Here is a 23,423-nt window from a genome sequence, read left to right as displayed (position 1 = left end):
GCGACTATGTATATTCTCTAGTAGTTATCCGCTATTTGCTTATTGTGCTGTTTCTATGGCATATTTCATTATTTAATTAAACATCATTTGTTTATATGTTCACTTTTAAGTCTCTTTCACGACTACAAACTAAGCATTGTCAGTCTTTACTGTTCTTGTGGACACATCAACTTTTAAAAGCTATTCCATGTAGTTGGAAACATCCCAATGCTTCCACTTTGTAAGACTGAAAGAAGTCTAAAAACTTTTGCCATTACTCTACATTTCAGATTTGTTTTTTATGCCTATGTTCAAAGTCAGCAAAGCTTCCATTTAGGAAGTGGCTTTCTGAATCTAATTCGACCTACATTCACAGCTCTGTTGTTTTTCCTTTCTAGGGGAATACAATCATCAATTAGCAGTCATTGTTCTGTTTTCCTTTCTTTTTTTGGCTTAGTCTCAGAAGCATTTTATTTATGTATTAAGAAGATCCTTCTCAGTCCTAGAATGTAGCTAATTTTTCTTGGCATGTTGATTAGGATATTTTCTCACTTCAATTACTCATTTTAACAACATTATTTATAGGATCCTACTGACCTGTAGGAAAACTTGAGGCTTTCCAATCAAGTTCTCCAGAAATAGAGGCTATTTTGGAAGGTAGTTATTTCCTATCATTGGAAAGTTTTTTGGTATAGGTAAATAATTACATGGTAAGTGTTAAGAATTCAAGTGTCATATGGATAGCTTGACTAGAAGACTTCTGATACACTTTTCCACCTCTGGGTTATTATGATTCCTTATATTTATGAGACTAGCACCAATTAATAATGCAACCTCTGGAGGATAGTCAATTAAGAGTCCTTCATGTTATAAAACTTAGGTGCTCCTGATGTAATTCTTACAACATACCTTATTTTCTTTTTATAAAAATATGGAAATAAACAATTTTAGAAAATAATTTAAATCTTAAGTAGCCTAGGTACTATGAAATAATACCAAACTTAAAACTCCCTTTGGAAGTAATATTTGGCTATCTACAGGTAAAATTAGTATGCCTAAATTATGACTCATTTTATTATAGAATTAAAAATACTTCAATATAAACTCTTTAATTGCTATCTTATAATTAATTCTTTTATAGTTCACAAAGACATTTAGAAGAATATGTTGAAAGTTCAGTCATATGGGGCAACCAAACTTCTAGGGAGGCTGGAATCCTTTAAAAATCCCCAAATTATTTTAATATTCTTTTAAAAATGTAAAGGAACTTACCCTGGTGCATAGTTGCATATGAAAAGTGCTGCCTGTTTAATACGTCCAATTCTTGAACATGGAGTAACAGCACAACCAACTTTGTAAGACCTGTCCCAAACAAGCTAAAATAAAATTTTCAAAGAAAACATAAAATTTAATTCTAAACATTTACTCTGCCATAGTATAATCAATAGTATATTCAATACACATAGAACTTTAACCAAGCCAATTCAAGGAATATGAACTATTCTTCATTTGGATACAGGCAGAAAACTATCATGAATTTAGTTAAGCATTTACAAAACTGTAATTAGAGAAACATTTCAATAGGTTCTGCCAATACTGTATTCTTAGGATAAAAAGTCTGAGAAAAACTGATCCAGAATAAGGAAGGAAGAATCAATTTTCAACATTTTGTTAAATCTGAGAGTTCCAGGTTATTGGCAGAGAGGAAGAGGGAAATGAGAAGAGAAAAGCCTTGGAAGAATGGAAGTCATGAATAGAAAGAAGAAAAAGAGGGGACAGTAAGATTATAGAAGAGAAGGAAAAGAAATACAAGAGTAGAAAGTAATTGAATGTTGCAGTATTTTTCTTTTCTTTTACTGAGGAAATTCTATTTTAAAGTAAAATAAAGTCTGGGCTTTTCATTTTAAAAAATGAGTAAAAGAGCTGGTTCCTATAAAATAATTTCTTGCAAGACAGGTCTTGGAATGAAAATAGGAAAACAATTAAAGATATTCCAGAAAATAATTCCTGAGTGTCTTTAATTGTCCCGATACGTTTAAGTGAAGAAAGAAAAAAATTGTTTTGCTAACCTCTGTGGGACAGGAAGAAACCATTTGTTTTCCTTTTCTCTATAAGTCTTGGCAGTTTTAAAGGTGTGTGACTCCAAAAGAAATAGAGCAATGCATTAAAAGAATAGAGACTGGAATGTCTGCAGCAGTTGAAGTCAAGTCAAATGCAGGAGATGAAAGTGTCTAGGAAACTAGATTTAAGGAGGAAAAAATACAGAGGAGTAGGTCAGGGAGGAGACTTGGTTTACTCAAAGTACTGAAGTCATATAAAGGAGTTTAGCTTTGACAAGAGTAAGATAATAGAGAGCCTCTCATTTTCCAGAAGAAAGAATTGATCAAAAATTTTTTTGAAAGATGATTCATTTGATGGAACAGAAAGACACGAGTTCAACATGAAAAAATTCCAAAATTTTAAGTTCTACATCAGAACTGACTGATTGAAAAATAATCATCTTTTATTTATTTTATTTATTGGAGGCAAATTACTTTACATTAATATATTGGTTGGTTTTGCCATACATTGACATGAATCTGCCCTGGGTGTACATGTGTTCCCCCCCTTGAACCCCTCTCCCACCTCCCTCTTCCCCATATCCAATGAGCTTGGAAGTTAATTAAATAGTTTCTTGATTCCTGATACAAATATTTATTGAAGACCTAAATAATGTCATGTTGATGTGCTGAGAATACATGGATGAGAAGACAAGATCCCTGCCCTTTGCATAGTATTAGATTCATACAGTAATGATTATGAAAAATGTAATATGTAAAATAATAAACGTATGCAAAGGAAATAAAAACTGGTTCAGTATTCTTGGAGTACAAAGTATAAGGGTGAATTGTTAGATTTGAGGCAAGAAAATAATACTATGCATTTGCAATTAAAATGTTTTCATACATACATATACCATAGTATGTGTACTGATTCATGAAAAAAAAATCAAGTCTCTTATTTATGTTTAAATAGTCAATAAACTAGAACTAATTTTTATTTACTGTTTACTTCCATTTCTAGCATGAGCTATTTTAGAAAGGTACCTTTCATCTTTGGGTATGGAGATTAGATTTACTATATTTAAAGGAATGTTTTAATTGTATGGTTCAAGCAAATAGAAGAAATTATGAACATTCAGAAGATCTAGGACTGATCAGAATTTTGATTCTATTAGAGGAAGTAATTTTACCATTTGAATTTATTTATAAAATTGAAACAATCAATAAAAACTTAGTAGTAAAACAATTAAGGAGTCTATTGAATTAATAATATAAAATTAGATACCTGTATATAGTTAGAACAATTATCAGAGCAACTGTTCTTTTCAAAATTGTACTTTTTCCTCTGCTCAAACCAACTTCTGATAGCAATACTTGCAGTAAATTCATTTTCAGGGCCGACCCATATATTTTCACCAATACCATTAAATTTAGGATGGGCCATATATAGTTCTTCTAAATGAATATTACGCTCAAACACACATTTTTTCCCCCATGCTCTAGCAGTCCGTGACAAAGCTACATCCCAAGTCTGAAAAAAAATGAAAAAGGCAAAGAAAACAAATAATAATAATGAAGGCTTTTTTTGTGCTTAAATTATTTTCCTTGAATTCTCATAGTTAGATTTGAGGAAAACAATTCTTATTTTGTGCCTATAAGTCTGATTTGTGGAGTTTATTAAGGAGGAAAAGTGTTTTGAGATAATTATAAATGAAACAACTACTTCCTGAGATGAAGGCCTATGCATATTTTGTAATTATAAAGTCAGATTTTTAGATTATGCAAATGATTATAATACTCTTACCTGTAGTCTATTCAGAAAATGCATATTTTTAACCTCATGCCTTTTATACATAATAATACAATAATTTAACATATTTAAGAACTATTTATTGAGCACTGATTATATCCAAACTGTTGTACTTTAAGGAATAAAATGAAGTCAACATAAATTTTGTCCTCTAGTTGCTTATTGTTATTACAACAACCTGGGATAATACATACATATATATATATACACACATATACATGTGTATATAATTTTAACATATAGAGGTAGTTTGTAAACGTTATACAAGAGGTACATGTAAAGTTTTATGGATGTTTCCAGAAATGTGAGAAAATATCACAAGTTGCTGCCACCTTTCATTTATGGAAACATCCAAAAATGTGTACTTCTGTCATATTCAGAGGGTTAGTATAATGGTCATTGTTTAGTTAAGGACAAGAACAACAACAAAAAAAACACAAATAGAAAAATCAATAGTTCTAAAACCAACATGCTAAAAATGTACGTTACAGTATATTTGAAAATAAACATTTCTGAAAACATTACTAAGATTTCCTTAGAGTTTTCTTGGTTAGTTTCATAGTTTAAACAGAAAATACCTTATAGAAAATAAATCAGGCTTTTAGCATATCCCCTCCCTTTAGAATAGGAAAAACAAGAGATCTCTTCAAGAAAATTAGAGATTCCAAGGGAACATTTCATGCAAAGACGGGCTCGATAAAGGACAGAAATGGTATGGACCTAACAGAAGCAGAAGATATTAAGAAGAGGTGGCAAGAATACACAGAAGAACTGTACAAAAAAGATCTTCACGACCAAGATAGGCACAATAACGTGATCACTGACCTAGAGCCACACATCTTGGAATGTGAAGTCAAGTGGGCCTTAGAAAGCATCACTATGAACAAAGCTAGTGGAGGTGATGGAATTCCAGTTGAGCTATTTCAAATCTTGAAAGATGATGCTGTGAAAGTGCTACACTCAATATGCCAGCAAATTTGGAAAACTCAGCAGTGGCCACAAGACTGGAAAAGGTCAGTCTTCATTCCAATCCCAAAGAAAGGCAATGCCAAAGAATGCTCAAACTACCGCACAGTTGCACTCATCTCACACGCTAGTAAAGTCATGCTCAAAATTCTCCAAGCCAGGCTTCAGCAATATGTGAACCGTGAACTCTCAGATGTTCAAGCAGGTTTTAGAAGAGGCAGAGGCACCAGAGATCAAATTGCCAACATCCACTGGATCATGGAGAAAGCAATAGAGTTCCAGAAAACCATCTATTTCTGCTTTATTGACTATGCCAAAGACTTTGACTGTGTGGATCACAATCAACTGTGGAACATTCTGAAAGAGATGGGAATCCCAGACCACCTGACCTGCCTCTTGAGAAACCTGTATGCAGGTCAGGAAGCAACAGTCAGAACTGTACATGGAACAACAGACTGTTTCCAAATAGGAAAAGGAGTACGTCAAGGTTGTATATTGTCACCTTGCTTATTTAACTTATATGCAGAATACATCATGAGGAACGCTGGGCTGGAAGAAGCACAAGCTGGAATCAAGATTGCTGGGAGAAATATCAATAACCTCAGATATGCAGATGACACCACCCTTACGGCAGAAAGTGAAGAGGAACTCAAAAGCCTCTTGATGAAAGTGAAAGAGGAGAGTGAAAAGGTTGGCTTGAAGCTCAACATTCAGAAAACGAAGATCATGGCATCTGGTCCCATCACTTCATGGGAAATAGATGGAAAAACAGTGGAAACAGTGTCAGACTTTATTTTTTGGGGCTCCAAAATCACTGCAAATGCTGATTGCAGCCATGAAATTAAAAGATGCTTACTCCTTGGAAGGAAAGTTATGACCAACCTTGATAGTGTATTAAAAAGCAGAGACATTACTTTGCCAACAAAGGTCCATCTAGTCAAGGCTATGGTTTTTCCCGTGGTCATGTATGGATGTGAGAGTTGGACTGTGAAGAAAGCTGATCGCCGAAGAATTGATGCTTTTGAACTGTGGTGTTGGAGAAGACTCTTGAGAGTCCCTTGTACCGCAAGGAGATCCAACCAGTCCATTCTAAGGGAGATCGATCCTGGGTGTTCATTGGAGGGACTGATGCTAAAGCTGAAACTCCAATACTTTGGCCACCTCATGCGACGAGTTGACTCACTGGAAAAGACTCTGATGCTGGGAAAGGTTGCGGGCGGGAGGAGAAGGGGACGACGGAGAATGAGATGGCTGGATGGCATCACCGACTCTGTGGACATGAGTTTGAGTGAACTCCGGGAGTTGGTGATGGACAGGGAGGCCTGGCGTGCTGTGATTCATGGGGTTGCGGAGAGTCGGACACGACTGAGTGACTGAACTGAACTGAACTCCCTTCCCACACTATTTTCTTTCCCAAAGGTGATCATTGCTAAAAATATGGCTTATGTACACATTTCTCTATCTCCATGTACACACTACCCAAAATAAGATATGTGAGGGTATTTTAGATGAATTTTTTATGATCTTGATCCTTGCACTGTTTTCATCATACCACACACAATAGCACTGGCCTGCCACATGCAGTTTTCACTCAGAGAGATTATTCCTTATTAGCACAAATAAATCTACCTAACTTTTTAAAACTCTTCATAGTATTACACAGTGTGGCTAGGAGATGTAATAAATCTTATCATTCCACAATTGATGGCCCTTCTGATCTTTTCCCATTTACAAATAAAGCTCCATGGACCATCTTTCTACTTCTTAACTTTGCATATTGCTTACACAACACACCATATGCTTATAGTGCACTAACCACTATTCTAAGTGGGTTTTTTCCTTCCATTCATATTGAGATATAATTGGCACACAGCCCCGTATAACCTTAAGGTGTATAGCATAATACCTGGGCTTTCCTGGTGGTTCAGCTGGTAAAGAATCTGCCTGCAATGTGGGAGACCTGGGTTGGATCCCTGCGTTGGGACAATACCCTGAACAAGGGAATGGCTACCCACACCAGGGTTCTGACTTGGAGAATTCCATGGGGCCACAAAAAGTCGCATAATACATCATGAAATGATTACCACAAAATGTTTAATGAACATCCATTACCTCATACAGATATAAAATAAAGAGAAAAAAATGTTTTTCCCTTGTGATGAGAACTCAGGATTTGCTCTTTTAACACTTTCAGATAACATCAGCAGTAGTAATTACAATAATCATTAGGATATCACATTCGTAGGATTTATTTATCTTATAACTGGAATTTTGTACTTTTTACCACTTTCATCCAATCCCTCCCCTCCCCTCGATAACCACAAATCTGATCTCTTTTTCTATCAGTTTGGTTGTTTTTTTTAAAGTATAATTGACATACAACATATATCAGTTACTGGTGAACAACATACTGGTTTGACATTTCCATATATTACAAAATGATCAGCACAACAATTCTAGGTGCATTCTGTCTCTATACAAAGTTATTACATTACTATTGACTATATTTTCCATGTTGTACATTTAATTTCCCTTACTCATGTGTTTTGTCACTGTAAGTTTGTTAATTTTCCTCACCTATTTCACTCATTCCTTGCCCTCCCCTCTGGCAATCAATCACCCATTTTTCTTTTTATATGTGGCTTTGTTTCTGTTTGATGGTTTGTTTCGTTTGTCAGATTCCACACGTAAGTGAAATTGTATAGTATTTGTCTTTTTCTGTTTGACTTATTTCACTTAGCATAATACCTTCTAGGTCCATTCATGCTGTCGCTAATAGCAAGAATTTACTCTTTTTATGGCTGAGTAATATTGTATATACCGCGTCTTCTCTATCCATTCATCTATCCACGGCCACTTAGGTTGCTTCCATTTCTTGGATATTGTGAATTATGCTGCAATGAACATAGGAGTATAGATACCTGTTTGAATTAGTGTTTCCTTTTCTCACCCTTTGGAAAGATACCTAGAATTGGAATTTCTGCCTCTGGAATATTTACTGTCATGGTTCTATGATTTGACTTCTTTTTTTTTTTTTCCAGATTCCACATGTAAATGATACCATGCAATATTTGGGGCTTCCCTGGAGGCTCAGTGGTAAAGAATCTGCCTGCCAACGCAGGAGATGCAAGTTCAATCCCTGAGTTGGGAAGATTTCCTGGCAACCCATTTTATGGCAACCCACTCTAGTATTCTTGCTGGGAAATCCTATGGACAGTGGAGCCTGGCAGGCTACAGTCCATGGGGGTCACAAAATGAGTCAGACACAACTGAGCAACTCAGTCAGTTCAGTTCAGTTGCTCAGGCGTGTCCAACTCTTTGCAACCCATGGACTGCAGCATGCCAGGCCTCCCTGTCCATCACCAACTCCCGGAGTTTACTCAAACTCATGTTCATTGAATCGGTGATGCCATCCAATCATCTCATCCTCTGTCGTTCCCTTCTCCTCCTGCCTTCAATCTTTCCCAGCATCAGGGTCTTTTCCAATGAGTCAGCTCTTCACATAAGGTGGCCAAAGTATTGGAGTTTCAGCTTCAACATCAGTCCTTCCAATGAACATTCAGGGCTGATTTCCTTTAGGATGGACAGAGTGGATCTCCTTGCAGTCCAAGGGACTCTCAAGAGTATTCTCCAACACCATGGTACAAAAGCATTAATTCTGCAGTGCTCAGCTTTCTTTATAGTTCAACTTGCACATCTATGCATGACTACTGGAAAACCCATAGCCCTGACTAGATGGAGCTTTTTGGCAAAGTAATGTCTCTGCTTTATAACTATTCTTCCAAGGAGTAAGCATCTTTTTATTTCATGGATGCAGTCACCATCTGCAGTGATTTTGGAGCACTCCAAAATAAAGTCACCCACTGTTTCCACTGTTTGCCATGAGGTGACGGGACCAGATGTCATGATCTTTGTTTTCTGAATGTTGAGCTTTAAGCCAACTTTTTCACTCTCCTCATTCACTTTCATCAAGAGGCTCTTTAGTTCTTCTTCACTTTCTGCCATAAGGGTGGTGTCATCTGCATATCTGAGGTTATTGATATTTCTCCCAGCAATCTTGATTTCAGCTTGTGCTTCATCCAGCCCAGCGTTCCTCATGATGTACTCTGCATATAAGTTAAATAAGCAGGGTGACAATATACAGCCTTGATGTACTCCTTTTCCTATGTGGAACCAATTTGTTGTTCCATGTGTAGTTCTGTTACTTCCTGACCTGTATACAGGTTTCTCAAGAGGCAGGTCAGATGGTCTGGTATTCCCATCTCTTTCAGAATTTTCTACAGTTTATTGTGATCCACATAGTCAAAGGCTTTGGCATAGTCAGTAAAGCAGAAATAGATGTTTTTCCGGAACTCTTGCTTTTCCGATGATCCAGATGTTGGTAATTTGATCTCTGGTTCCTCTGCCTTTTCTAAATCCAGTTTGAACATCTGGAAGTGCACAGTTCAACTAAACATCAATAAAATGTAATAGCTGTCTTTATCTGGCTTATTTCATTTAGGACAATGCCTTCAAGTTCCCTCCAAGTTGCTGTAAAAGGCAGGATTTCCTTCTTTCTCATGGCTGAACCATGAGATTTCCATTGTATGTATACATACTACTACTTCTTTGTTCATTCACTCATTGATGGACACGCAGGTTGTTTCCATAGCTTTGCTATTGTGAATAGTGCTGCAATGAACGTAAGAATGCATACATCTCTGTGATATTCTGTTGTCATTTCCTTTGGATGCAGCTACCTAAGTGTGGTGTTGCTGGATCACACAGAACTTTAAAAAAATAATTTTGGGGGAACCTCCATACTGTTTTCCATGAATATACATTTCTACTAATAATGCACAAAGGTTCCCTTTTCTCCACATTCTCACAAACATTTGTTTTCTCCTGTCCTTTTATTTATGTATTTTATTGAAAGATAACTGCTTTACAGAATTTTGTTGTTTTCTGTCCAACCTCAACATGAATCAGCCATAGGTATACATATATCTCCTCCCTTTTGAAACTCCCTCCCATCCCACCCCTCTAGGTTTAATCAGAGTCCCTGTTTGAGTTTCCTGAGCCATACACAAATTCCCATTGGCTATCTATTTTACATATGGTAATCTAAGTTTCCATGTTACTCTTTCCACACATCTCACCCTCTCCTCTCCTCTCCACATGTCCATAAGTCTATTCTCTGTGTCTGCTTCTCCACTGCTGCCCTGTAAGTAAATTCTCCCATACTATTTTTCTAGATTCCATATATATGTGTTAGAATATGAGATTTCTCTTTCTCTTTCTGACTCACTTCACTCTGTATAATTGGTTCTAGGTTCATCCACCTCATTAGAACTGACTCAAAGGCGTTCCTTTTTATGGCTGAATAATATTCCTTTGCACATATGTACCACAACTTCTTTATCCATTCATCTGTCAATCAACATCTAGGTTGCTTCCATCTTCTAGCTATTGTAAATAGTACTGCAGTGAACAATGGGATACATGTGTCTTTTTCAACTTTTGTTTCCTCAGGGTATATTCCTAGGAGTGGGGTTGCTGGGTCATACACTGGTTTTATTCCTAGTTTTCTAAGGAATCTCCACACCGTCTTCCATAGTGACTGTATCAATTTACATTCCCACCAACAGTGCAAGAGTGTTCCTTTTTCTCCACACCCTGTCCAGAATTTATTGTTTGTAGACTTTTTGATGATGGCCATTCTGACAGATGTGAGGTAATATCTCTTTGTAGGTTTGATTTGCATTTCTCTAATAATGAGCGACATTGAACATCTTTTCATGTGTTTATTAGCCTTCTGTTTATCTTCTTTGGGGAAATGTCTGTTTAGGTCTTTTTCTCACTTTTGATTGGGCTGTTTTTCTGGCATTGAGTTGTATGAGGCTGGTGGTATATTTTGGAAATTAATCCTTTGTCAGCTATTTCATTTGCTATTATTTTCTCCCATTCGGAGGGTTGTCTTTTCACCTTGCTTATAGTTTTCTTTGCTGTGCAAAAGCTTTTAAGTTTAATCAGGTACCACTTGTTTACTTTTGTTTTTATTTCCATTACTCAAGGAGGTGGGTCATAGAGGATCTTGCTTGGATTTATGTCATTGAGTGTTTTCCTCTAAGAGTTTTATAGTTTCTGGTCTTACATTTATGTCTTTCATCCATTTTGAGGTTATCTTTGTGTATGGTGTTAGAAAGTGTTCTAATTTCATTCTTTTACATTCAGCTGCCCAGTTTTTCCAGCATCATTTATTGAAGAGGTTGTCTTTGCCCCATTGTATGTTCTTGCCTCCTTTGTCAAAAATAAGGTACCCATAGGTGCAAGGGTTTATTTCTGGGCTTTCTATCTTGTTCCATTGGTCTATATTTCTGTTTTTGTGCCAGTACTATACTGTCTTGATGACTGTAGCTTTCGAGTATAATCTGAAGTCAGGAAGGTTGATTCCTCCAGCTCCATTCTTCTTTCACAAGACTGCTTTGGCTATTTGGGGGCTTTTCTGTTTCCATATGAATTGTGAAACTTTTTGTTCTAGTTCTGTGAAATATGCCACTGGTAATTTGATAGGGATCGCATTGAATCTGTAGGTTGCATTTGGTAGTATAGTCATTTTCACAATATTGATTCTTCCTACCCAGGAACGTGGAATATCTCTCCCTCTGTTTATGTCATCTGATTTCTTTCATCAGTGCTTTATAATTTTCTGTGTACAGATCTTTCATCTCCTTAGGTAACTTTATTCCTAGATATTTAATTCTTTTTGTTGTAATGGTGAATGGGATTGATTCCTTAATTTCTCGTACTGATTTTTCATTGTTAGTATATAGAAATGCAAGTGATTTCTGTGTACTGATGTTGTATCCTGCAGCTTTGCTAAATTCACTCATTAGCTCTATTAATTTTCTGATACTATCTTTAGGGTTTTCTATGTACAGTATCATGTCATTTGCAAACAGTGACAGCTTTACTTCTTTCTGATCTGGATTCCTTTTATTTCTTTTTCTTCTCTGATTGCTGTAGCTAGGACTTCCACAACTATGTTGAATAATAGTGATGAAAGTGGACACCCTTGTCTTGTTACTGATCTTAGGGGGAATGCTTTCAGGTTTTCACCACTGAGAATAAAGTTTGCTGTAGACTGATCATATATGCTCTTTACTTCTTGAAGTAGGTTCCTTCTATGGCCGGTTTTTGAAGAGTTTTAAACACAAATGGGTGTGTCTTTTGTCAAAGACTTTTTCTGCATCTATTGAGATGATTGTATGGTTTTTATCTTTCAATTTGTTAATATGGTGTATCACATTGATTAATTTGCATATATTGAAGAATCCTTGCATCCCTAGACTAAACCCAACTTGATCACGATGTATGAATTTTTTGATGTGTTGTTGAATTCTGTTTGCTAAAATTTTGTTGAGGATTTTTGCATCTATGTTCATCAGTGATATTGGTCTGTAGTCTTCCTTTTTTGTGTTGTCTTTGTCTGGTTTTGGTATCGGGATGATGGTGGTCCATAGAATGAGTTTGGAAGTGTTCCTTCCTATGCAATTTTTTGAAAGAGTTTTATAAGGCTAGACATTAGTTCTTCTCTAAACGTTTGGCAGAATTCTCCTATGAAGCCATCTCATCTTGGGCTTTTGCTTTCTGGGAGATTTTTGATCACAGCTTCAATTTCAGTGCCTGTAATTGGGTTGTTCATAATTTCTATTTCTTACTGGTTAAGTCTTGGAAGATTGAACTTTTCTAAGAATCTGTGCATTTCTTCCAGGTTATCCATTTTATTGCCATATAGCTGTTCATAATAAGTTCTTATAATCCTTTGTATTTCTGCATTGTCTGTTGTAACCTCTCCTTTTTCATTTCTAATTTTGTTGATTTGATTCTTCTCTCTGTTTTTCTTGATGCATCTGGCTACAGGCTTGTTAATTTTGTATATCTTCTCAAAGAAGCAGCTTTTAGTTTTATTAATCTTTACTATTGTTTCTTTCATTTCTTTTTCATTTATTTCTGCTCAGACTTTATATCTTTCCTTATACTAATTTTATTTTGTTTTTTGTTCTTCTTTTTCCAGTTGTTTTAGGTGTAAAGTTAGGTTGTCTATTCAATGTTTTTCTTGTTTCTTGAGATAGCATTGTATTGCTATAAACTTCCCTCTTAGAACTGCTTTTGCTGCATCCCATAGGTTTTTAGTTGTCATGTTTTCATTGTCATTTGTTTCCAGAAATTTTTTGATTTCCATTTTGATTTCTTCAGTAACCTGTTGGTTATTTAGAAATGTGTTGTTTAATCTCCATATGTTTCTGTTTCTTACAGTTTTTTTCTTGTAATTGATATCTAGTCTCATAGGATGTGGTTGGAGAAGATGCTGATATGATTTCGGTTTTCTTAAATTTACTGAGGTTTGATTTGTGACCCACGATGTTGTCTACCCTGGAGACTGTTCCATGTGCCCTTGAGAAGAAGGTGTATTCTTCTGCATTTGGATGACTGTCCTGAAGATATCAATGAGATCCATCTCATTTAATGTATCACTTAAGATTTGTGTTTCCCTATTAATTTTCTGTTTTGATGATCTGTCCATTGGTGTGAGTGGGGTGTTAAAGTCTCCTACTATTATTGTGTTACTATCAATTTCTCCTTTTATGTCTGTTAGTGTTTGTCTTACGTATTAAGGTGCTCCTGTGTTGGGTGCCTAGATATTTACAATCGTTATGTCTTCCTCTTGGATTGATCCCTTGATCATTAAGTAGTGCCCTTCCTTATTTCTTGTAAACTTCTTTATTTTAAGGTCTATTTTGTCTGATATGAGGATTGCTACTCCAGCTTTCTTTTGCTTGCCATTTGCATGGAATATATTTTTCCATCCTCTCCCTTTCAGTCTATATGTGCCTTGAAGTCTGAGGTGGGTTTCTTGTAGACAGCATAAATATGGGTCTTGTTTTTGTATCCATTCAGCCAGTCTCTGTCTTTTGGTTGGAGCATTTCATCTGCTTACATTTAAAGTAATTATTGATATATATGTTCCTATTGCCATTTTCTTAATTGTTTGAGGTGGATTTTGTAGATCTTTTTTCTTCTCTTGTATTTCTTGACTATATAAGTCCCTTTAATATTTGTTATAAAGCTGGTTTGGTGGTACTGAATTCTCTTAACTTTTGCTTGTCTGAAAATCTTTTGCTTTCTCCATCAATTTTGAATGAGATCCTTGCTGGGTACAGTAATCTTGGTTTTAGATTTTTACTTTTCAGCACTTTAAATATATCCTGCCATTCCCTTCTGGCCTGCAGAGTTTCTGCTGCAAGATCAACTGTTAAGCATATTGTGTTTCCCTTGTATGTTACTTGTTGCTTCTCCCTTGCTGCTTTTATTATTCTTTCTTTGTGTTTAGTCTTTCTTAGTTTGATTAGTATGTGTCTTGGCATGTTTCTCCTTGGTTTTATCTTGTATTGCACTCTTTGTGCCTCTTGGACTTGATGGACTATTTCCTTTTCCATTGGGAAAATTTTCAACTCTAATCTCTTTAAAATTTTTTTCATACCCTTTCTTTTTCTTTTTTTTTGGGAAAAATTTTGAAGACATTAGAATTGACAATTTTCCCATACCTTTTCTTTTTCTTTTCTTCTCCTGGGACCCTTATAATTCGAATGTTGGTGACTCTGATATTGTCCTAGAGGTCTCTGAAACTATCCTCAGTTCTTTTCGTTTTTTTTTTTTTTTTACTTTATTTGATTCACTCTTCTGCTTCAGATATTCTGCTATTGATTCCCTCCCAGACCACCTGACCTGCCTCTTGAGAAACCTGTATGCAGGTCAGGAAGCAACAGTTAGAACTGGACATGGAACAACAGACTGGTTCCAAATAGGAAAAGGAGTACGTCAAGGTTGTATATTGTCACCTTGCTTATTTAACTTATATGCAGAGTACATCATGAGGAACGCTGGGCTGGAAGAAGCACAAGCTGGAATCAAGATTGCTGGGAGAAATATCAATAATCTCAGATATGCAGCTGACACTACCCTTATGGCAGAAAGTGAAGAGGAACTCAAAAGCCTCTTGATGAAAGTGAAAGAAGAGAGTGAAAAGGTTGGCTTGAAGCTCAACATTCAGAAAACAAAGATCATGGCATCTGGTCCCATCACTTCATGGGAAATAGATGGAAAAACAGTGGAAACAGTGTCAGACTTTATTTTTTTGGTCTCCAAAATCACTGCAGATGCTGATTGCAGCCATGAAATTAAAAGACGCTTGCTCCTTGGAAGGAAAGTTATGACCAACCTTGATAGTATATTAAAGAGCAGAGACATTACTTTGCCAACTAAGGTCCGTCTAGTCAAGGCAATTGTTTTTCCCGTGGTCATGTATGGATGTGAGAGTTGGACTGTGAAGAAAGCTGATCGCCGAAGAATCGATGCTTTTGAACTGTGGTGTTGGAGAAGACTCTTGAGAGTCCCTTATACTGCAAGGAGATCCAACCAGTCCATTCTAGAGGAGATCAATCCTGGATGTTCATTGGAGGGACTGATGCTAAAGCTGAAACTGAAATACTTTGGCCACCTCATGCGACGAGTTGACTCACTGGAGAAGTCTCTGATGCTGGGAAAGGTTGGGGGCGGGAGGAGAAGGGGACGACGGAGAATGAGATGGCTGGATGGCATCACCGACTCTGTGGACATGAGTTTGAGTGTACTCCGGGAGTTGGTGATGGACAAGGAGGCCTGGCGTGCTGTGATTCATGGGGTCGCGGAGAGTCGGACACGACTGAGCGACTGAACTGAACTGAACTGAACTGAGAGTATTTTTAATTTCAGTAATTGTGTTGTTTGTCTCTCTATCTCCTGTCATTTTTGATGATAGACATTCTAACAGATACAATGTGATATTTTATTGTAGCTTTAATTTGCACTTCCTGGATGATTAGTCATGTTGAGGAACTTTTTATGTACCTGTTGGTAAAGCTATAAACTTCTCAGAAGAAAGAAAGGGGAAAGTTTCACGACATTGGATTTGGCAATGATTTCTTTGATATGTCACCAAAAGTACAGGTAACATGATAAAAAATAGAGAATAAGTCCTCATTACAATTAAAAACCTTTGTGGATCAAAAGATACTATTAACAATGAAAAGACAACCTATGGAAAGGGAGAAAACAGTTGAAAATCATGTATCTTTTAAGATATTTTATCTAGAATATATTAAAAATCCTCTCTCTATATATATAGATAGATATATGTATATATATGTATATAACATATAAAGAATTCTACATATGTAAAGAAAAAAGATTTCAACCTAACATCATTATGGAAATGCAAATCAAAACCATAATGACACGACTTCACACCCCTTATGAACTAAAAAAAAACCCAGAAAACAAGTGTTGGCAAAGATTTGGAGAAACTGAAACCCTGTGTATTGCTAGTAGGAATGGGAAATGTGTAGCCACTATGAGAAAGAGAGTATCAGTTCTTCAAAATCAAACAGAATTTCTACCTGTTTTGGCAATTTCATTTCTGGGTATATAACCAATAGAAGTGAAAGCAGGGTATTGAAGAGATATTTATTCAGATACCTAAGTCCACAGTAGCATTATCCACAATAGCCAAAAGGTGAGAGAAATTCAAGTGTCCATCGACAGAGGAATAGGTAAATGAAATGTCATAAATCCATAAAGTGAAATATTATTCAGCCTTTTAAAGGATGGAAATTCTGACACATGTTACAGCATGGACCCTGAAGACATGCTAAGTGAAACAAGACAATCTCAAAGAGAAACACTTCAGATTCTTATATGATATACCTGGAGTAGTCAAGGTTTCAAGAAAGAAAATGGTAGTTGCCAGCGGCAAGAAAGGAATGGGGAGTTAGTGTTTAATTGTTGCAGTTTCAGATAGGGAGGATGAAAATGTTCTGGAGATGAATAGTGGTAGTGATGGCACAACACTGTAAATATATATCAGTTCAGTTCAGTCGCTCAGTCGTGTCCGACTCTTTGCAACCCCATGAATCACAGCACGCCAGACCTCCCTGTCCATCGCCAACTCCTGGAGTTCACTCAAACTCATGTCCATCGAGTCGGTGATGCCATCCAGCTATATTCTCTGTCGTCCCCTTCTCTTCCTGTCCCCAATCCCTCCCAGCATCAGAGTCTTTTCCAGTGAGTCAACTCGTCGCATGAGGTGGCCAAAGTATTGCAGTTTCAGCTTTCGCATCAGTCCTTCCAATGAACACCCAGGATTGATCTCCTTTAGAATGGACTGGTTGGATCTACTTGCAGTCCAAGGACTCTCAAGAGTCTTCTCCAGCACCACAGTTCAAAAGCATCAATTCTTCAGCGATCAGCTTTCTTCACAGTCCAACTCTCACAGCCATACATGACCACGGGAAAAACCACAGCCTTGACTAGACGGACCTTTGTTGGCAAAGCAATGTCTCTGCTTTTTAATATGCTATCTAGGTTGGTCATAACTTTCCTTCCAAGGAGTAAGCGTCTTTTAATCTCATGGCTGCAACCAGCATTGGCAGTGATTTTGGAGCCCCCCCAAAAAAGTCTGACACTGTTTCCACTGTTTCCCCATCTATTTCCCATGAAGTGATGGGACCAGATGCCATGATCTTTGTTTGCTGAATGTTGAGCTTCAAGCCAACCGTTTCACTCTCCTCTTTCACTTTCATCAAGAGGCTTTTTAGTTCCTCTTCACTTTCTGCCATAAGGGTGTCGTCATCTGCATATCTGAGGTTATTGATATTTCTCCCGGCAATCTTGATTCCAGCTTGTGCTTCTTCCAGACCAGCATTCCTCATGATGTACTCTGCATATAAGTTAAATAAGCAAGGTGACAATATACAACCTTGACGTACTCCTTTTCCTATTTGGAACTAGTTTGTTGTTCCATGTCCAGTTCTGACTGTTGCTTCCTGACCTGCATACAGGTTTCTCAAGAGGCAGGTCAGGTGGTCTGGGATTCCCATCTCTTTCAGAATGTTCCACAGTTTATTGTGATCCACACAGTCAAAGTCTTTGGCATAGTCAATAAAGCAGAAATAGATGGTTTTCTGGAACTCTCTTGCTTTCTCCATGATCCAGTGGATATTGGCAATTTGATCTCTGGTGCCTCTGCCTTTTCTAAAACCATCTTGAACATCTGGGAGTTCACGGTTCACATATTGCTGAAGCCTGGCTTGGAGAATTTTGAGCATGACTTTACTAGCGTGTGAGATGAGTGCAATTGTGCGGTAGTTTGAGCATTCTTTGGCATTGCCTTTCTTTGGGATTGGAATGAAGACTGACCTTTTCCAGTCCTGTGGCCACTGCTGAGTTTTCCAAATTTGCTGGCATATTGAGTGCAGTACTTTCATAGCATCATCTTTCAGGATTTGAAATAGCTCAACTGGAATTCCATCACCACCACTAGCTTTGTTTGTAGTGATGCTTTCTAAGGCCCACTTGACTTCACATTCCAAGATGTCTGGCTCTAGGTGAGTGATCACGCAATCATGATTATCTTCATCGTGAAGATCTTTTTTGTACAGTTCTTCTGTGTATTCTTGCCACCTCATCTTAATATCTTCTGCTTCTGTTAGGTCCATACCATTTCTGTCCTTTATAGAGCCCATCTTTGCATGAAAAGTTCCCTTGGAATCTCTAATTTTCTTGAAGAGATCTCTTGTTTTTCTTATTCTGTTGTTTTCCTCTATTTCTTTGCATTAATCGCTGAGGAAGGCTTTCTTATCTCTCCTTGCTATTCTTTGGAACTCTGCATTCAGATGCTTATATCTTTCCTTTTCTCCTTTGCTTTTCACTTCTCTTCTTTTCATAGCTATTTGTAAGGCCTCCTCAGACAGCCATTTTGCTTTTTGGCATTTCTTTTCCATGGGGATGGTCTTGGTCCCTGTCTCTTGTACAATGTCATGAACCTCCGTCCAGAGTTCATCAGGCACTCTATCAGATCTAGTCCCTTAAATCTATTTCTCACTTCCACTGTATAATCATAAGGGATTTGGTTTAGGTCATATCTGAATGGTCTAGTGGTTTTCCCTACTTTCTTCAATTTATGTCTGAATTTGGCAATAAGGAGTTCATGATCTGAACCACAGTCAGCTCCTGGTCTTGTTTTTGCTAACTGTATACAGCTTCTCCATCTTTGGCTGCAAAGAATAGAATCAATCTGATTTCGGTGTTGACCATGTGGTGATGTCCATGTGTAGAGTCTTCTCTTGTGTTGTTGGAAGAGGGTGTTTGCTATGACCAGTGCGTTCTCTTGGCAAAACTCTATTAGCTTTTGCCCTGCTTCATTCTGTGCTCCAAGGCCAAATTTACCTCTTACTCCAGGGGTTTCTTGACTTCCTACTTTTGTATTCCAGACCTGTATAATGAAAAGGACATCTTTTATGGGTGTTAGTTCTAAAAGGTCTTGTAGGTCTTCATAGAACCGTTCAACTTCAGCTTCTTCAGTGTTACTGGTTGGGGCGTAGGCTTGGATTACTGTAATATTAAATGGTTTGCCTTGGAAATGGACAGAAATCATTCTGTCGTTTTTGAGATTGCATCCAAGTACTGCATTTTGGACTCTTTTGTTGACCATGATGGCTACTCCATTTCGTCTAGGGATTCCTGCCCACAGTAGTAGATATAATGGTCATCTGAGTTAAATTCACCATTTCCAGTCCATTTTAGTTCACTGATTCCTAGAATGTCTACATTCACTCTTGCCATCTCCTGTTTGGCCACTTCCAATTTGCCTTGATTCATGGACCTAACATTCCACGTTCCTATGCAATATTGCTCTTTACAGCATTGGACCTTGCTACTATCACCAGTCACATCCACAACTGGGAATTGGTTTTGCTTTGGCTGCATCCCTTCATTCTTTCTGGAGTTATTTCTCCTCTGATCTCCAGTAGCATACTGGGCACCTACCGACCTGGGTATTCCTCATTCAGTATCCTATCATAATTGTACATTTAAAATTAGTTAACACCATAAGTTTTGTATTATGTATATTTTATAATTAAAGAAACCAATAAAATTTTTGAGTTTAAAAACAAGATAGAGCAAAACGACTAGGTTACAACAACAGCACGGACATGGGCAGGAGTCAGTCAGAATCTGTGTGTTGTAGTATCTTCGTGACATTTGGAAGGGGGTTACAGATGTTGCTTAACTTTGGACTTATAAAGTATATACACTGAAATGTTGAGCATAACCAATGAAAATAAAATGTATGATTTCCAAACGTGCCAAGGCAAAGTTCTAAGTAGAACATACTGTCATGATAGACTATATTATTTACTGGTTATTATTTATAGCCTAGTAAAACCCATGGGAAAAATAGACATCAACTTTTAGAAAGAACAGAAGGAAAATTTAGTCAGTGGCTTTAAACTGTACCCCAAACACTATTCCTTCAAAAATGTTCACATATGAAGATATATACTGTAGGGACACAAATTATTCTCTATGCTTTATATTTGAAATAAAATTTTTAGAGATTAAGAATACAAAACCTATTAAAAGTTGTATTAAAATATTTTGTGATTATGCATTATCAGGAGGAAGGCCAATGTTCAAACTTGAAAGAAATAAAATTAATCACAAAGTGTGAAAGGGTGAAAAATACATATATATCACTCTAAAATATTCTCAAATAATAACTAAATTCAAAAGATAAAAACTTTACCTTCAGCAAATACAATGCTAGGGTATTTCAATAAGAAAATACATAAAGAGAAGAAGAAACTTAATACAAAAGGTAAAGAAAAAGAGCAAGCAAGAAAAAAATATGTCCAATCAAAATAAGGCTTTAAAATGAACATTAAAGGAAAGCTCCCTTTTTATAATTTATTAGTTTATGAAGGGATTGAAAATGCCCAGTCAGATGTGGTGAAAACAGAATAATTCTGCACTTCTAATGTTTGCTTACTCTGGCACAGTCCTTCAATAGAGTACTTGCTATGTATTGTACACATAGAAAAAAAATCATTCTTTTTCACATTCCTGGAATTTTTCCTAAAGAACTAATCCAGAAGGAAGAAAAGACTTACATCTAGGAAGACAGTCCTTGCAATATTTACAATGTAAATTGGAAGTTCCTAATTGCCCTATAGTTACTCAATTAATTGTGCATTCCTTTTTAATGACAATCACGAAGACGCCACAGCACCAAAGGAAAAGCTAAGGAGATATTATAAAGAAACAGGGGGAAAATACAACAGAGAAGCAAGAACGTAAGAGAAGGCACAATCAGGTCTGGTCGAGGAAGTGGTGAATGAAACCCCATCTAGAGAGCAAAATTTAGGCTGGATACAAAAAAAAAAAACAAAAACTCAATAGCCATGATAAAAACTATTTTAAAAAGGCAAAATTAGTGTGAAAACATCCATGATAAAACTTCAAAATTTCAAGTAAAAACCGAATCTGTTCTCTCCCTTGCACTATCCTGAGCGTGGCACACGTGCCTCTCCCCAGTTCAAGCTTAAAGATCCTGGCTTTGTTTAAATGGATATGATTTTCATCAAGAGTACCTTTGCACTGGTTTTTAAATTAAAAAACAATACTGCATTAAACGATCATTTTCTCAAATGGAAAGCTCCCTTAAATCTTGCACCCCAGGCGAGGAGCTCTACTCACCCTAGTCCCAGTCCTGTGAAACCTTTGGTGACAAGTATGCGTTAGAGTGATAGTGGTTTTCATTGCTTGAACGTGTAAGCTTTACGTGTATTTTAAAATCCAAACTCTTAAGTGCGGTTCCCCACAACCTTCAGCAGAGCAGTGGCCCAAACTCTGCGGCTGAGGGGGCGCGTCCTGACAGGGGTTGTCGGAGGTTTAGGCAACCGCCTTAGGGCCTCACCATGAAGCGCAAGTTAGCCCCTCGGGGCAAGACGTTGCCCCGGAGCTCATTGTGGAGGTTCACGTACTCATTGATAAACTTTACGTCCTCCTCGTCAGGCAAAAGACGTGCGTTCAGACCGGAACCCAGCAGAAGCAGCCAGAACTCACATAGCCACACCTTCCAAGCGCCCGTCTGCCTCAAAGGAAACCACCGGGCGTACAGCTCCACGGAGAAGCGCAGGGCCTCCATAGTCCACCTGCCGCGGACAGGCCAGTGCGCACGCGCAGGCTCGCCCCGGCGGCCCACCAGTCAACGGGGCGGGGCGGGGCGGGGCGGGGCAGGCGAGTGGGCCCCGCCTCTCCGGGGCGGAGGGTCAGCGGGAGGCCAAACAGGGAAAGTGAGAAGCGTCTGCAGAGCCAACGGAAGCAGACGGTTGAGTTACGTGAGTGCAGGTGTTTCACTAATGCTGCCAAATATCCAGAGTCGGTTTGTGACAGCAGATGATGTGTCATCCTTTATTAATGAGTCGACTGCAGCATAAATGTCAATTGCTAAGTAAGTAACCTCTCTGAGGAACTTTCGAATTCTTCTGTGATACTGACGAAAATTCAGTCGAAAAAAAGAAATCCTTGCTAGTTATGTTGGGATTTTAGTGCAAGACGCTCATTTTATTTTCATCCTGGACAAAAGAATATCTTCTTGTAGACCAACTTCCTCACTGAGATTTTCACAAAGTTTTAATGATCCTTTGTGGGAAACTGCAGGATAAATGAGAGTGGAAAGCTCAGCAGATAGGGACTAGATTAGGGATCATTGAATTTTCATAAAGTTAAAATATTTCCATTTTTTTTTCGTCACCATGTATAGACAGTCTGAAATATCAATATTATCTCTGATAAATTGTCATGATAACAGTAGGTAACACTTTTTATTTTGGTTTTCATTTGTTTCAGACAAAAATGGCTAGTGTCCCAGAAATTTTTTTAGCTTCATATGTTGAATGCAGTTCCTTGTGCTATGCAGTAGGAACTTGTTTATCCATCCTGTATATGTTTGCCTCTGCTAATCCCAGACTCTCAGTCCTTTGCTCCTACACCTCCCTCACCCTTGGCAACCACATATCTGTTATTGTATCAGGGAGGTTGGTTTTGTTTTGTTGATATGTTTGTTTCTGTAGTATTTTAGATTCCACATGTAAGTGATATCATTTGATATTTGTCTCTCTGAAGTACTTCACTTATAGTTTGGTAATCTCTAGTTGCTGTGAATGGCATTATTTCATTCTTTTAATCATTGAGTAGTATTCCGTTCATATATACATTGCATATATATATATACATACCTATATATATATACACACACACCACATCTTCTTTATCCATTCATCTGTTGATGGACAGATTAGATTGAATCCATGTCTTGGCTATTATAGATAGTGCCGCTGTGAACGTAGGGGTGCCTGTGTCTTCAAATTAAAGTTTTGTCTGGATATATGCCCAAGAGAGGGATTGTTGATCATATTGCAACTCAATTTTTAGTTTTCTGAGGAACCTATATACTGTTTTCCATTGTAGCTGCACCAATACACATTCCCAGTAACAGTGTAAGAGGGTTCCATTTTCTCCACACCCTCTCCACCATTTATTAGTTATAGACTTAGTAATGATGGCCATTCCAACTGGTGTGAGTTGATACCTCCTTGCTAAGAAACAGATACTATTATTACCTCCATTTTACAGATAGAAAAGCTGAGAAAAAGAGAAGTCAAGTGATTTGCCTAAAGTCATCCAGCCAGTAAGTGTTAGAGCCA

At 37.4% G+C, this 23,423-nt stretch overlaps 1 protein-coding gene across 1 annotated transcript in view; it reads right to left on the bottom strand.

Annotated features, from left to right (window-relative positions):
* Positions 1 to 21,862, bottom strand: part of GLIPR1L2 (GLIPR1 like 2) — a 44,961-nt gene extending 23,099 nt beyond the window's left edge. Inside the window, exons 1-3 of the mRNA XM_055396778.1 lie at positions 21,632 to 21,862; positions 3,307 to 3,552; positions 1,252 to 1,355 (exon numbers count right to left, since the gene is read on the bottom strand). Of these exons, the coding sequence (XP_055252753.1) occupies positions 1,252 to 1,355; positions 3,307 to 3,552; positions 21,632 to 21,862 (581 nt within the window). The remainder of the gene's footprint in view (positions 1 to 1,251; positions 1,356 to 3,306; positions 3,553 to 21,631) is intronic.
* Between the last annotated feature and the right edge of the window lie 1,561 nt (positions 21,863 to 23,423).

Source organism: Moschus berezovskii, chromosome 6, assembly GCF_049115385.1.
Source record: "Moschus berezovskii isolate FMDL1 chromosome 6, NW_MosBer_1.0, whole genome shotgun sequence".
Taxonomy (NCBI): domain Eukaryota; kingdom Metazoa; phylum Chordata; class Mammalia; order Artiodactyla; family Moschidae; genus Moschus; species Moschus berezovskii.
Note: the sequence above shows the minus strand (reverse complement) of the source record. Positions and strands in the feature narration are given on the sequence as shown.